General features: G+C 38.1%; 1 protein-coding gene across 1 annotated transcript in view; it reads left to right on the forward strand.

The window, feature by feature from the left end:
* Positions 1-12,397, forward strand: part of TSPAN3 (tetraspanin 3) — a 31,454-nt gene extending 19,057 nt beyond the window's left edge. The window contains exons 3-7 of the mRNA XM_012784184.3: positions 149-223; positions 1,940-2,041; positions 2,993-3,145; positions 3,454-3,537; positions 11,488-12,397. Coding sequence (XP_012639638.1) covers positions 149-223; positions 1,940-2,041; positions 2,993-3,145; positions 3,454-3,537; positions 11,488-11,580 — 507 coding nt within the window. The 3' untranslated portion in view covers positions 11,581-12,397. The remainder of the gene's footprint in view (positions 1-148; positions 224-1,939; positions 2,042-2,992; positions 3,146-3,453; positions 3,538-11,487) is intronic.
* Positions 12,398-13,250: the final 853 nt, after the last annotated feature.

A 13,250-nucleotide genomic window follows, 5' to 3' on the forward strand; every position in this document is an offset into this window, starting at 1 on the left:
TCTGTAGTCTCTTTGTCTCTCATATAATTGGAATAGAATTAGCACTTGTCTTAAACTTCAGCAGTTATCTCTGATAAATGTTGTTTTATCAAGTGTATTTAGAAGTTTTTTTCATTTGTATTTAATTTTTCACAATGTTTCCTTACAGTTTGTTATCATCCTACTCTTGGTTTTTGTCACAGAAGTTGTTGTCGTGGTTTTGGGATACGTTTACAGAGCAAAGGTATGTTGTCTAGTATAATTTACATAATGCTTTAAAGGGTGATTTACATTTTTTGATTGAAATAGAAAAAATTTATTTTATCAGAGTCAACCTTTTCTTTTGCCATTTTTGTTTAGCCAATGCTTTAAATATCTAAAGTTAATTAGCAATTATTTACATATCAAGACTTTTAGTCTCATTTAATATAGTACAGTTTTAATTATATTGTTGACTGTAGGTATTTTTGGCTACAAATTAATAATCAGCTGAGAAGTTTGTTCAAATTTTCTCAGCCTGTAAATTCCCTATATTGGGGGGGGATATAAATTTTTCAATTTTTGTTCATTTATTTTTTTTGAGACAGAGTCTTGCTTTGTTCCCCTGGTTAGAGTGCAGTGGCATCGTCATAGCTCACAGCAACCTCAAACTCCTGGGCCCAAGTGATCCTCCTGCCTCAGTCTCCCAAGCAGCTGGGACTACAGGCGTGTGGCACAATGCTTGATTAATTTTTCTATTTTTAGTAGAGGCTCTTGCTCAGGCTGGTCTCAAACTCCTGAGCTCAAGGAATCCTCCTGTCTTGGCCTCCTCAGCCTCCCAAAGTGCTGGGATTTATAGGCGTGAGCCACTGTGCCCAGCCTGAATTTTCCAATTTTTGTTTTAGAAGAACTAAACTGATGATTTCATTTTCCATTGCCTCTTTGAAAAACACCTTGGTTCTGGACATAGAAAACATATTGTTGTGATCCTACCTTCCACACCTGTCCTGGAAAACTAGAGGTCCTACCAACTTAGAATGCCAAAGCAGCTTTTGCCAGCACTCCCTTCCTACCCTCTTTCTCTTTTCTAGTCATTCCCTCTTTCTTTCCCGTTTCCTTCCTCTCTATTTTGCCTGATTTTGCTTTCTACCCATAGTACCATTTAAGCTGTTTTAAATTAGTTAATTTGGGTGTAATTTTAGAGCCATGATAAAGACATACTGGAGTCATTTTCATTATAACTCAGCAGTTTTAAGTCAAAAACATGGTATTTCAACATCATATTCAAATCATTGATATGTAAGGCACCATACACCTATGCCTAAAAAATGCAATGGATGTGTCCCTACCTGTGCTCTGGTTATCAATTTCATAGCCCTATCACATCACTGTACAAGTTACAAAGTTTACTTCGCGTCTCCTCTTTGACATACATGGAACAGCAGCTTCTTCGTAAAACACCACTTTTAAGGAATTTTTTTCCTAACCTGCTGATTACTTTTGCACATTTAGCCAACTCTAAACATTGAATAAGTAAAATAGAAATAATGTTGGTATTTGTCCCAAAAGTATCTTATAGGGGCTTCAAAGTTGTTTTATTTATACCTAATTTAGGAAAGGAAAATGAGGAAAATTTAGGAAAGGAAAGGTCTTCTGAGAAACATATTGAAAACTTACTTGAAAAAGAAGGGTATCCATTTATAATTTAGGACATCTATCTCAAGGTTCAATTTCTTTGTCTCTTGAATACATTGTTAGCCTTCCATCTTGCACACAGTCTTCTCTTTGAATGCTTTAATCTGTGTCTGAATATGTCTGAATTTTTATCTGGCACTTTGAGTCTACATGAAGGCAGGAAGGGAGAAAACTCTTTTTCTATAAGAAATGGCAATCTGCAAACATTTATGTACTTTAGCTGGAGCCTTGATCAATGTTACTTTACCAGTATTTTTGAGGGACTGAATTCTTTGTTTTGATTCAGGTGGAAAATGAAGTTGATCGCAGTATTCAGAAAGTGTATAAGACCTACAATGGAACCAACCCTGATGCTGCTAGCCGGGCTATTGATTATGTACAGAGACAGGTGAGCTTTCTTGAGGCAAATTTAGTTTTGAAGGCCAATCCCTATTGGGTCATCATTAAACTAACTGGTATTACTGTGTAAATTAGCCATGTACCTTCATAGCCACAGTTATCCTCCTGATTAGTCCAATATTTTTCTGCACTCTTCACGCTTGATAAGTTTATTTCAACATCATCTAGCCCAGTAAGAAGTGTCTTTAACTTTTTTTGTTATCCGACTAACTCCTCATCAACCCCGGTGCTCTCCCCTCCCCCACCCAAGGAACTTAGAGGGTCAAAATGGAAGAGAGGTATGAGTCGCAGGAAAGGTGGGAGTCCAGATGGGGAAGGTGGGTAGGTGGGAAGTCTATATATACCTTTAGAAAGATCAGAAAAAGCAAGAAACTGTTAAAGTTGTTATGGACAATTTAAAACATACACTAAGGTAGAGAGAGTAGTATAATAGATCTTTGTACCCATAACCTCGCCTGAAAAATTATAAACTTTTTGTCAATCTTGTTTTATTTATTAACCTCACATATTTTTTGCTCAGTTGTCCTAAAGCAAATCCCAGACATTTCAGACAAAACGTTTTAAACACTTTGTCATTGAAAGTAATATTTAACTTGGAACCAGATATTTAACATGTAAGGTGTGAAGATTTTCCTTAGCTGAAACTACCCTTTATAGGCAATGTGCTTTTCCTGTAAAGATTCTAGAACCACTATAACCATGTCTGGCTATTTAAATTTAAGTTAAAAATTCAGCTCCTTAGTCACAGTAGCCACAATTTAAGTGCTGAGTAGAGCATTTCTACTACCTTTATGTGGCTAGTAGCCACCGTGTTGGACCATGCAGACCTTCCATCATTGTAGGAAGTTCTATTGGACATCACTGGTCTAGAGTAACTTATCTGAAAGCTTTATAGTGCATGGAACTCTAAAATTCAGCCATCTATTCTCTTTTCCTCTAGCTGCACTGTTGTGGAATTCACAATTACTCAGACTGGGAAAATACAGATTGGTTTAAAGAAACCAAAAACCAGAGTGTCCCTCTTAGCTGCTGCAGAGAGACTGCCAGCAGCTGCAATGGAAGTCTGGCCCACCCCTCTGACCTCTATGCCGAGGTAAGTCTTTTGGCCAAAACTTGAGTCTGCCATGAGTCCTGGTTCTCACTGTCTTACCACTGCCTGGAACTTCTTTTCTAACCCCTTTTGTTGGTCTTGAATGCCATTTTGTTTTACTGTGAATTATTTTAAAAGGTACTATCTTTTGCTTTAATTACATCTCTGTAAGTTATTCCAACCATTATAATCTTTTTTCCCTCTTTCAGTTTCTGTCATTTTCATTTCTGTTAATGAGTATTAATCTGTGAATCTGAAGCTTTCACTTTAAAAAAGGATTTCTAGTGAGGATGACTATATGTTTGTTATAGGGCTGTGAGGCTCTAGTTGTGAAGAAGCTACAAGAAATCATGATGCATGTTATCTGGGCAGCACTGGCATTTGCAGCTATTCAGGTAAGCACAGCTAGCCAAGGAGTTGTTACCAGAATGAGTTGATTCTCTGAGGTTAACCCTGAATGATTTTCATCACTAAGTATGGTGAATCTTTGTATGTATAGGTAACTTGGAAGAGATTGAGGTTTAGCCACCAGTTTCCAACATCTTCCATTTCTTCTCTCTAGACTTAGACCTAGAATGGTCTAAAAAAACCAGACAGGACTCTTTGCCTTATTTTCTTGCCTTGATTGGTGGCGACCTGCTCAAAATATTAATATATACAAACTGTTGTAGTAGTGTATTCTTGGGAGGTAATTTAATAGAACTTCCCAGAACTTTAAAAAATTGTACTGCTTTATTTCTGTTTGGAAATGGAAAGCTATATTTCAATCTTTTTGTGTACTATTCTCCTTCCAGTTCTTGTTTTTCTGTCCTTTAGGGTTCTATATATTCGTATAGCTAGATCAACAACTGGTACTACAACACTAGTGTCTAACACTAAAAGGAACAATTTTATTGCTCTGTAGAAGAGGCCTTCCAGTAAAAACTGTGGTTCTGACCTCTTCTGTATTTGTGGACTTAATTATAATATATTAGACTGACAACCATCAAGGAGTCTGTGACATCACTTGGTACATATGGAAGTGTGCTGTGCCATTGTTGGTAGCTGAGGGGACCTGTTTTCCCAACTCGTACCAGTGAAAATAGTTGTCCTCTTCCCTAGATTGTGCTAGTTCAAGCTAGTTTGTACAAAGTAGCTTTTGTACAAAGTAGTTTTTCCTATATATATTAGTTGGCCAATTAATTTCCTTCTTGCTGTGAGCTAGGCTGACGCCATGGCACTCACTCTAGCCTTGGCAACAAAGCGAGATTCTGTCTCAAAAAAAAGTAGCTGGTAATTGCTTAATCACCTCTCACTTTATCTGCTCCCAGCTCCTCACCCTGTAAAAATACCACACACTCATCCTTTACCCCCACCTATAAACAATTAAATAAGGAAAATGGCCATTTTCTCACCTAACACAGCTATTCCACATTCCTAGTTTCTCAGGTATGTATAGTATATCTTATAAATTCTGTTAGGGGAATGCTTTAGGGGAGTCTTACAACTGATAATAGCTATTTGAAAATAATTAGAAATCCTTTGCATCAGATCTAGTTCTCAGAGTATTCTTTTAGTTCTTGAAATAAGCTTCAGGCCCGGAGAATCTATTTTAGGAAAGTGTAGATATCTTATAATTGTTAAATGAAACTAATATAATCTGGTTTAAATGTAAATTGCTTGGATTGCCTGCTCTTTGTATATTTGAACAGAAGCTAGTGTGTTAATGGGAAGTGCCTTTTAAAATGGCAAAAGGGTGATTGTTTACTTTGCTGTTTACTATTCAAACAGCCTTGAAATGATTCATTAAAAAGCCTAGCTCTTTATTTGGGATGATCTTTGCCCTTCTAATCATTTACTTTGTGGCTCAACATAGCAGTAATCTGGTGATAAGCAGGGATGTGTTTCATATTTTGATTATCTATGCAAACACATCATTGCTAAAAATAATGAAATTTAAGAGAGGTCTCTTTTCTCAAGTAGAATTCTGATCTGTACATTCTTAATGATTTTATGTGGTAATAAAGCTGCACATGTTAGCATTTGGCAAAACAGCTCTGGAAATGTATGGTGCTAGTGGTCATGAAATATGCAGCGTGCATGTAGAAGACTGATGAAAATCGTCACTGTCACTTTAGCTATGTCCCTCATCTAGTTAAACTAGCTTATTTGTCTGCCAGATATTTACTCATTAAATATATTTCAATGGGAACTAATAAATATTTTAACTAGTCTTTTAAGTATGTCTGCCATACTTGATTTAAGTTTTATACTTAAATCACCCTGACTTAAGTAATATCTGATAAAGATTTGACTTTTTTTTGAGACAGAGTCCTGCTCTCTCACCCTGGGTAGAGTGCAGTGGTGTTGTCATAGCTCACAGCAACCTCAAACTACTGGGTTCAAGCCATCCTCTTGCCTGAACCTCCTGAGTAGCTGGGACTACAGGCACATGCCACCATGCCTGGCTAATTTTTCTGTTTTTAGTAGAGTCTTACTCTTGCTCAGGCTGGTCTTGAACTCCTGAACTCAAGGGATCCTCCCGCCTCAGCCTCCCAGAATGCTAGGATTACAGGCCTCAGCCCCACTGCACTTGGCTATGATTTGACATTTTCAATTCAGCAAGTCTAAGGGATTTAGAACTTTCATGGACTCAAAACCTAATGGTTTTGAAAATAAAAACATCCATTTGAAAAAATAAAAGAATTTTCCCTAATGTGTTTTTTTATTTTTTTTATTTTTTTATTTTTTTATTGAGACAGAGTCTCACTTTGTTGCCCAGGCTAGAGTGAGTGCCGTGGCATCAGCCTGGCTCACAGCAACCTCAATCTCCGGGGCTCAGCGATCCTACTGCCTCAGCCTCCCGAGTAGCTGGGACTACAGGCATGCGCCACCATGCCCGGCTAATTTTTTTGTATATATATTTTTAGTTGGTCAATTAATTTCTTTCTATTTTTGTTAGAGACGGGGTCTCGCTCAGGCTGGTTTCGAACTCCTGACCTTGAGCAATCCGCCCGCCTCGGCCTCCCAAAGTGCTAGGATTACAGGCGTGAGCCACCACGCCCGGCCTGTTTTTTTTTTTTGAGACAGAGTCTCACTTTTGTTGCCCAGGCTAGAGTGAGTGCCGTGGCGTAGCTCACAGCAACCTCAAACTCCTGGGCTCAAGTGATCCTCCTGCCTCAGCCTCCCAAGTAGCTGGGACTACAGGCACGCACCACCATGCCCGGCTAATTTTTTTGTATATATACTTTTAGTTGGTCAATTAATTTCTTTCTATTTTTAGTAGAGACGGGGTCTCGCTCAGGCTGGTTTCGAACTCCCGACCTTGAGCAATCCGCCCGCCTCAGCCTCCCAGAGTGCTAGGATTACAGGCGTGAGCCACCGCGCCCGGCTTCCTAATGTGTTTTTTAAGAGTACCTATAAATGTTCTAAGCTTTTGGTATTCAAAATTTGATGTGGAGGCCGGGCGCTGTGGCTCACGCCTGTAATCCTAGCTCTTGGGAGGCCGAGGCGGGCGGATTGCTCAAGGTCAGGAGTTCAAAACCAGCCTGAGCAAGAGCGAGACCCCGTCTCTACTATAAATAGAAAGAAATTAATTGGCCAACTGATATATATATGTAAAAAATTAGCCGGGCATGGTGGCGCATGCCTGTAGTCCCAGCTACTCGGGAGGCTGAGGCAGAAGGATCACTCAAGCCCAGGAGTTTGAGGTTGCTGTGAGCTAGGCTGACGTGGCACGGCACTCACTCTAGCCTGGACAACAAAGTGAGACTCTGTCTCAAAAAAAAAAAAAAAAAATTTGATGTGGGTCGGTGCCCTGAGTGTGGAAAACCTGAACAAAGGCAGAAATAACTGAAAGATCAGTAGGCTTTTGTGCTTGTACATCAATCCTGATATTGAAATTTAGAGATAGAGAGATGCTTGGGGATTCTCCAGTCCCAGTCCCATTTGTTTTACTGCAGAATTTGGTGGGATCAAGAATAATATGACTTGTGACCATCACATAGAGAAGGGCAAAACTAAAGCTTGAACTCTGGCTGTATATGTACTCTGTCTCTAATTACATATCTAAAAATAAGATACTCAGATGATTAAATCCCTAAATTCTGTTAGGAAACCTGGCAATTAATTAACATTTCAGCTGGATAAAATACAGAGATAAAATGTCAGACTTGAGTAGTTACTATAGAGACTGAATTTGTCTCCTTGTTTGCAAAGCATGAAATATGTAGCCCTCTAAGAAAATGTTTGGCGATCTTTGCTCTAGTTAAATAATCTGGGTTTGGGTAGAACCAAAATGATCAAGAAAGAAAAATCTGAAAAATACCAGTTGGTTATTATAATAGGATTTTTGAATATAAGAAAATGAGGTTTTATTTATTTATAATTTATTTTGCTTTTTTTTCTTTTACCATGAGAAATTGGTATGAGAGAATGAGGTTTTAAAATTTTGCTACATGCCTTATTAATCAGTAAGATGTTTCACTGATTTGAGAGTAGCCAGCCTGTTAAATTAACAAATGATCAATTATGAATTTTCTATTTAAAGGGTGTGATCATAGTAATAGACAAAAATCTGAGTTTTGCTTCGTTAAGCTCTTAAGTATCTGCTGTGGGCAAGGCTATCTGCAAAGGCAATATGGGGAAAATGAGAAGTGTCAGTTCTTACTTTGGCATCTCTTGAAGTTGGCATGTCCTCAAGATTTAGTAATCAAAGGCAAACTTTCATAGAGAACTATCTCCCGAGGCTGCGTTGCTTTTTTCTTGTCTTTGTGCCAATCATGAAGGAGATTGAGACTGCTTTTAACTTCCTCTTTCTTTTTGATTATCAGTTATTCATTAAAATAAGTTAAAATACATAAATAAATAGCACTTGGGTCAGACCCCCAGATAGTAGTTAAGATTGACTGGCTTAATTCTGACACTCTTTAAAAAATTCCAAACAATTTTTCCTTAAAAACTTTAACCAAAGTATAAGAAGCTAACTCTTGAGTGGCTCAGAATTTTTTTTTTTTAACTCAAAATCAATTGATAATTGATGACCTTTTGGTAGTTTATTATTATTATTTTTTTTTTTTCAGACAGAGTCTTACTTTTTTGCCCAGGCTAGAGTGCTGTAGTGTCAGCCTAGCTCACAGCAACCTCAAACTCCTGGGCTCAAGCAGTTCTTCTGCCTCAGCTTCCTGAGTAGCTGGGACTACAGGCATGCACCATCATGCCTGGCTAATTTTTTCTATATATTTTTAGTTGACCAATTAATTTATTTCTATTTTTAGTACAGACAGGGTCTTGCTTTTGCTCAGGCTGGTCTCAAACACCTGAGCTCAAACGATCCTCCTGCCTCAGCATCCCAGAGTGCTAGGATTACAGGCGTGAGCCACCGTGCCCGGCCTTGGTAGTTTTTTAAAATACCCAATACCCATTTGATAAATTTTCTTTTAAATGATATAAAAGATACAAATTTGGTCAAAGGTAAGCCTCCCTCTTGGTCTTGATTAGAATTAAGAGTCCCCTTAGAGTTGAGTCCCCTTTGTAAAGGCAGCCACTGTTATCAGTTTCACACCCTTCCAGAAGTGGTTTGTGCTTATACATAAGCAAATAGAAGCTAATAAGATACAGTTTTTTACCTAGCTTTTTGTTTTAATTGAGTTAATATTAGATTCACCTGCAGCTGTTAAGAAACAATACAGGGAGATAGATCCCTTCTGTGCTTTGCCCAGCTTCCCTCAGCAGTAACATTTTGTAAAACTGTAGTATAATACCACAACCAGGCTGTTGGCATTGATAAAGTTTGCCAGTCTTACTGAGATTTCCCATTTCTGTATCTTCAGTTCTGCATAGTTTTATGACCTGTGTATGTTTCTGTATCCACCACCACAGTCAAGGTACTGAACAATTCTAGCACCGTGCAGACCCCTCCTTCTACCCTCTCATAATTGTATCACTTCCTTCCCCCCAAACCCTGGCAACTGTCATCTGTCCATTTCTAAAATTTTATCATCTCAAAATGTCATATAAATGTAAGCATATGGTTTGTAACCTTTTCTACTTTGCTTCTTAAAAAAAATTAGTATCTTTTGGGTATAGACCAACCTTTTTATTTCATAGCTGCATAGTCTACCATTTTATAGGCATATTTTAACTGACATTAATTGGCATTTATGTAAGTCTTGCTATTAGAAAAATGCAAGTAGTGAATATCCTCTGGATTCATGTTCAAAGGCTATTTGTATCAAAAATTTATAGCCATGAAATTGAGGGGTCAGAATGTATGAATGAATCTTGGGTAGGTATTTCCAAATTTTTCTCAGAAAAGGATGTTTCTAATGTGCAAGAATTTTTTTTTTTTATAAGAATGCTTGTTTCTCCATACCACCACCTACATAGTAAATCATACAACATTTTACTTTGACAGTTAGGTTTTTTTAAATCACCACTTGTCATTTTTTGCAGTTTTTGCATTTCAGGGTATGAAGTATAACTAAGTGGGCTAAGTGAAGGTTAGTTCTCCTGACTTGAATGTTGCAGGGCATCACTTCATTACAAAAAATAATATTGGAGGTAAAATATTTGTATAATATTTCCAAGTCTATTGTTAGAAAATTTCAATAATCAGTCAAATTTCCGTATAGTAAAGCTTTGGAAATGGGCCAGTAATACTTAGGGGTGAGGGTAAGAAGTTATTGTGTAGAGCTGAATGTTCTTAAAACAGACTCATTCCCAAGCACAAGTAGGGTTTTATCAAGCTTATTTAATTGTTTTAAATCAATACAGGTTGACTTAATTGAAATAAAAGAATCAGAAAAGAAGTACTTATTTCAGATCTCATTTTGAGAATGCTGACTCTTCCAGTAGAAGTTAACCAACTGAAAGGAATATGAGGAGGTGGGGGTTGGAAGAGAGATTTTTTTTGCCATAGCAAACCAGTAATTTCTGAGCTTTGCATTTTAATTGCTTGATTTAACATCACCTGGGAACATAATTGTGTTTGATTTTATAGCTGTTTTAACAATCTTTTGATGTACAGTGAACAGAAATGTATTTATCTGGGAATTAGGTATTAAACATGTGTCTAGAATTGGCTTAAGATATTTAGTAAACTTAAACAATATCCACTTTTTAAATGTCTTTAAAGTGCTTTGCACTAGTAAGCACTCAGCAAATGGTGATGTAATGAAACTGATGGATTTGAGCAGCAAGTACATACATCCTGAATAGTAGAATAGAGGCCAGTCTGAGGGCAGAAATTAGAGTGTGTGACTTTATACCATGGAGAATTTGGATTGAGGATATCCTCTTCTAGTATGTGTGTCTTGTTAGTAGTTAATCTTCCATTTCAAACTTTGAGAGTCTGTTTATGGATCTTGGTACATTTTGCTGAAATTAGATTGATCCCATATGTACAGAGGACCTTGCCTTTTAAAATCAAACAGGCCTTTCGCTGTCAATGAGAAGTTAGAACAGTAAATTAACTTACTCTTACTTAGCCCTTTGGTTACTGTTTATATTTTCTGAGATGGTAGGTCAAAAATTCCAGAACTGTTTTCTCTTTAATCCAGATTAATCCTCTTACTTACCCCAAAATAACATGGCGTGACTTCATTACTATTCCAAAATGCTACCACAGAAGGATTAAGAATTTATTAAAATGATGAAGGAAGAGTGACCTTTAAAAAGTAATATGTATGTGATACTACAGAGAACCAAACCTGGATTTCAAAAAGAGTAAATGTGAAAGAAACAAAAACTATATTTTTTGGCATCAGGATTGGTTTTCCACGATAGGGCTATTCATGTACTGAATTTTGTGGATTGTTATAAAACCTCTTTCTTCAACGTCCAGATGACTGAAAAGACCACCATTAAACACACATAGTCTCAATCATTCCACTCTCTGGACCTTCACTATCTAGTATGGCAGCCACTAGCCACATGTGTCTAAATTTAATTTAAATAAAATAAAGCATGCAGTTCCTTAGTTGCACTAGCTACCTTTTAAGTGCGCAATAGCTACATGTGGCTAGTGGCCACCATATTTGACAACACAGATGTAGGATGTTTCCATCATTACAGAAAGTTCTTTGGGACAATACTGCTTTAGATTGATAGTGGAGATGGCAGTAAGAGAGGCTCCTCTGCTGGTTTCACAAAGGTTTCCCGGGTATAAGGCAGGGAAGCTGAAGCTTAGTGCCCAGATAATTCCTTAAAAAATAATGTCTTCATAAGAAATTCCTTCTGTCATTTTTATTGCCTTTTTGATGATTTGAGGTTATTGAACTTTGAAACAGCTCCATTGCCAGCAAAGAAATACACACTTGCCATAAAAGTTTTCAGCCTTTCCCCACATTGTTGTTTTCTTCCAACAGCTGCTGGGCATGCTGTGTGCGTGCATCGTGTTGTGCAGAAGGAGTAGAGATCCTGCTTATGAGCTCCTCATCACTGGCGGAACCTATGCATAGTAGAACATTCAAGCCTGAGCTCTTTAGTCTTGTTCTGATTTGGAAGGTGAATCGAGCAGGTCTGCTGCTGTTGGCCTCCTGAGTTCATTTAGTTAAAGCACACATGCACTGGTGTTGAATAGCGCAGCTTGGCTTTTCATGTACCCACCTACTTACCTACCCCCCCCCCCATGACTTTCTTTTCCCTTGTTCTAGCTGAATCTTCATGCCCCTAAGTTTTTAAGTATGATGGTAAATGTTCTAATTTCAGAACCAATTGTGAGTTATGTAGTGTGGTAGAATTAAAGGAGGACATGGGCCTACTTCTGCTACCTCCAAGCAGTAATGGCACTTATGCTGAAATATCACCAGGTCCTTTCAGTCTTCACAATGGAGAACTCTTGGCCAAAGGTTTTTGAGGGGAGAGGGAGGAAGCCAACTATCTGGTTAAAGTTAACACCAGATGGTGCCCCTATCAGTGTCCTTTTAAAAAATATATACTCTGGTCCAATAAGATAGCAACCGTACAAAATGGCTAAAATAGATTTTAGAATCATATGGTATATGTCTTGGTTCATCTTCAAAATCAGAGACTGATATTTGAAACTAGTGGTTTTTAATCAAAGCTGGGTTTATAGGAGGAGTATAATGTATGCACTACTGTTTTAAAACTATTAGTGTGAGTGTGTGAGTGAGTTTTTGTGTGATTGAGCCCATTCTTCCTAAGTCAAACTTGTTAGAAATAATGTACCCATATAGACTAGCAAAATAGTATGTAGATGTGATCTCAGTTGTAAATAGAAAAATCTAATTCAATAAACTCTGTATCAGCCCTCAACATGTAGTTTTTAATTATTTGGGGGATATTTCAACTCCAGAGCAACAGTATAATGTTTTCTATGTTGGTGCTGTCTGCGGTTCATTATGATTCGCATGTGTTTTCATTACATCTGTTGCCACATTCTAAAGGCCTTGGTATTCAAAAAAACCACAGATGCTTTTCAGTATGGTATATTTCACAAATATGGAGCATCTCCTATGTATAAGGCACTGGGGATATGGTAATTAAGCTGCCCATGTCTTCAGGGAGTTTGGAGTCCTAGTGTAGGAGACATACATAGGAGCAGGTCTTTGTACAGTGCAGTGATTGTAGCAATAAAAGAATGGGAGCCAAAGGAGGAGCCCAGAGAGGTGAGGAGTGGCTTCCTGGAGGAGATGTCCAAGCCTGAATGCCGGATAGGCTTTGCTTTGTTGGAGAGAACACAGGAGTATGAAATGTTTGTGTGGACAGGGAGCTACAAGGAGCTCATTGTGCCTGGAGCTTGAAATTCAAGGCTGGGAAGAGAAATTGGAGAAGTGACAAAGCTTGGGTTCTCTAGTGTCTTATAAGACATCCTGTGGAGGTCAGACTTGACTTGCAGATGGAGACAGCTATTAAAAGGTTTGAATATGGCGGTGATGCAAGCAGACCTTCCTAGTCTGTCCGTCTGGCTGTGGTCTGAAGATGGATTTGAGGGGACGTGCCTAGGCGTCAGTTAGGTTGAAGTGGTAATTCAAGAGAGAGCTTAAGCATGAAGTAGTGCACTGTTGGTAGATGTGGTAAAGGCTGGATTCAGACTGGAGGGGGTAAGTGGCAGAATTTGATCACTGGTTGACTGGAGGGGGTGTAGAGAGAAGGGAGAAGAAAGGAG

This window comes from Microcebus murinus, chromosome 6 (assembly GCF_040939455.1).
Source record: "Microcebus murinus isolate Inina chromosome 6, M.murinus_Inina_mat1.0, whole genome shotgun sequence".
NCBI lineage: Eukaryota > Metazoa > Chordata > Mammalia > Primates > Cheirogaleidae > Microcebus > Microcebus murinus.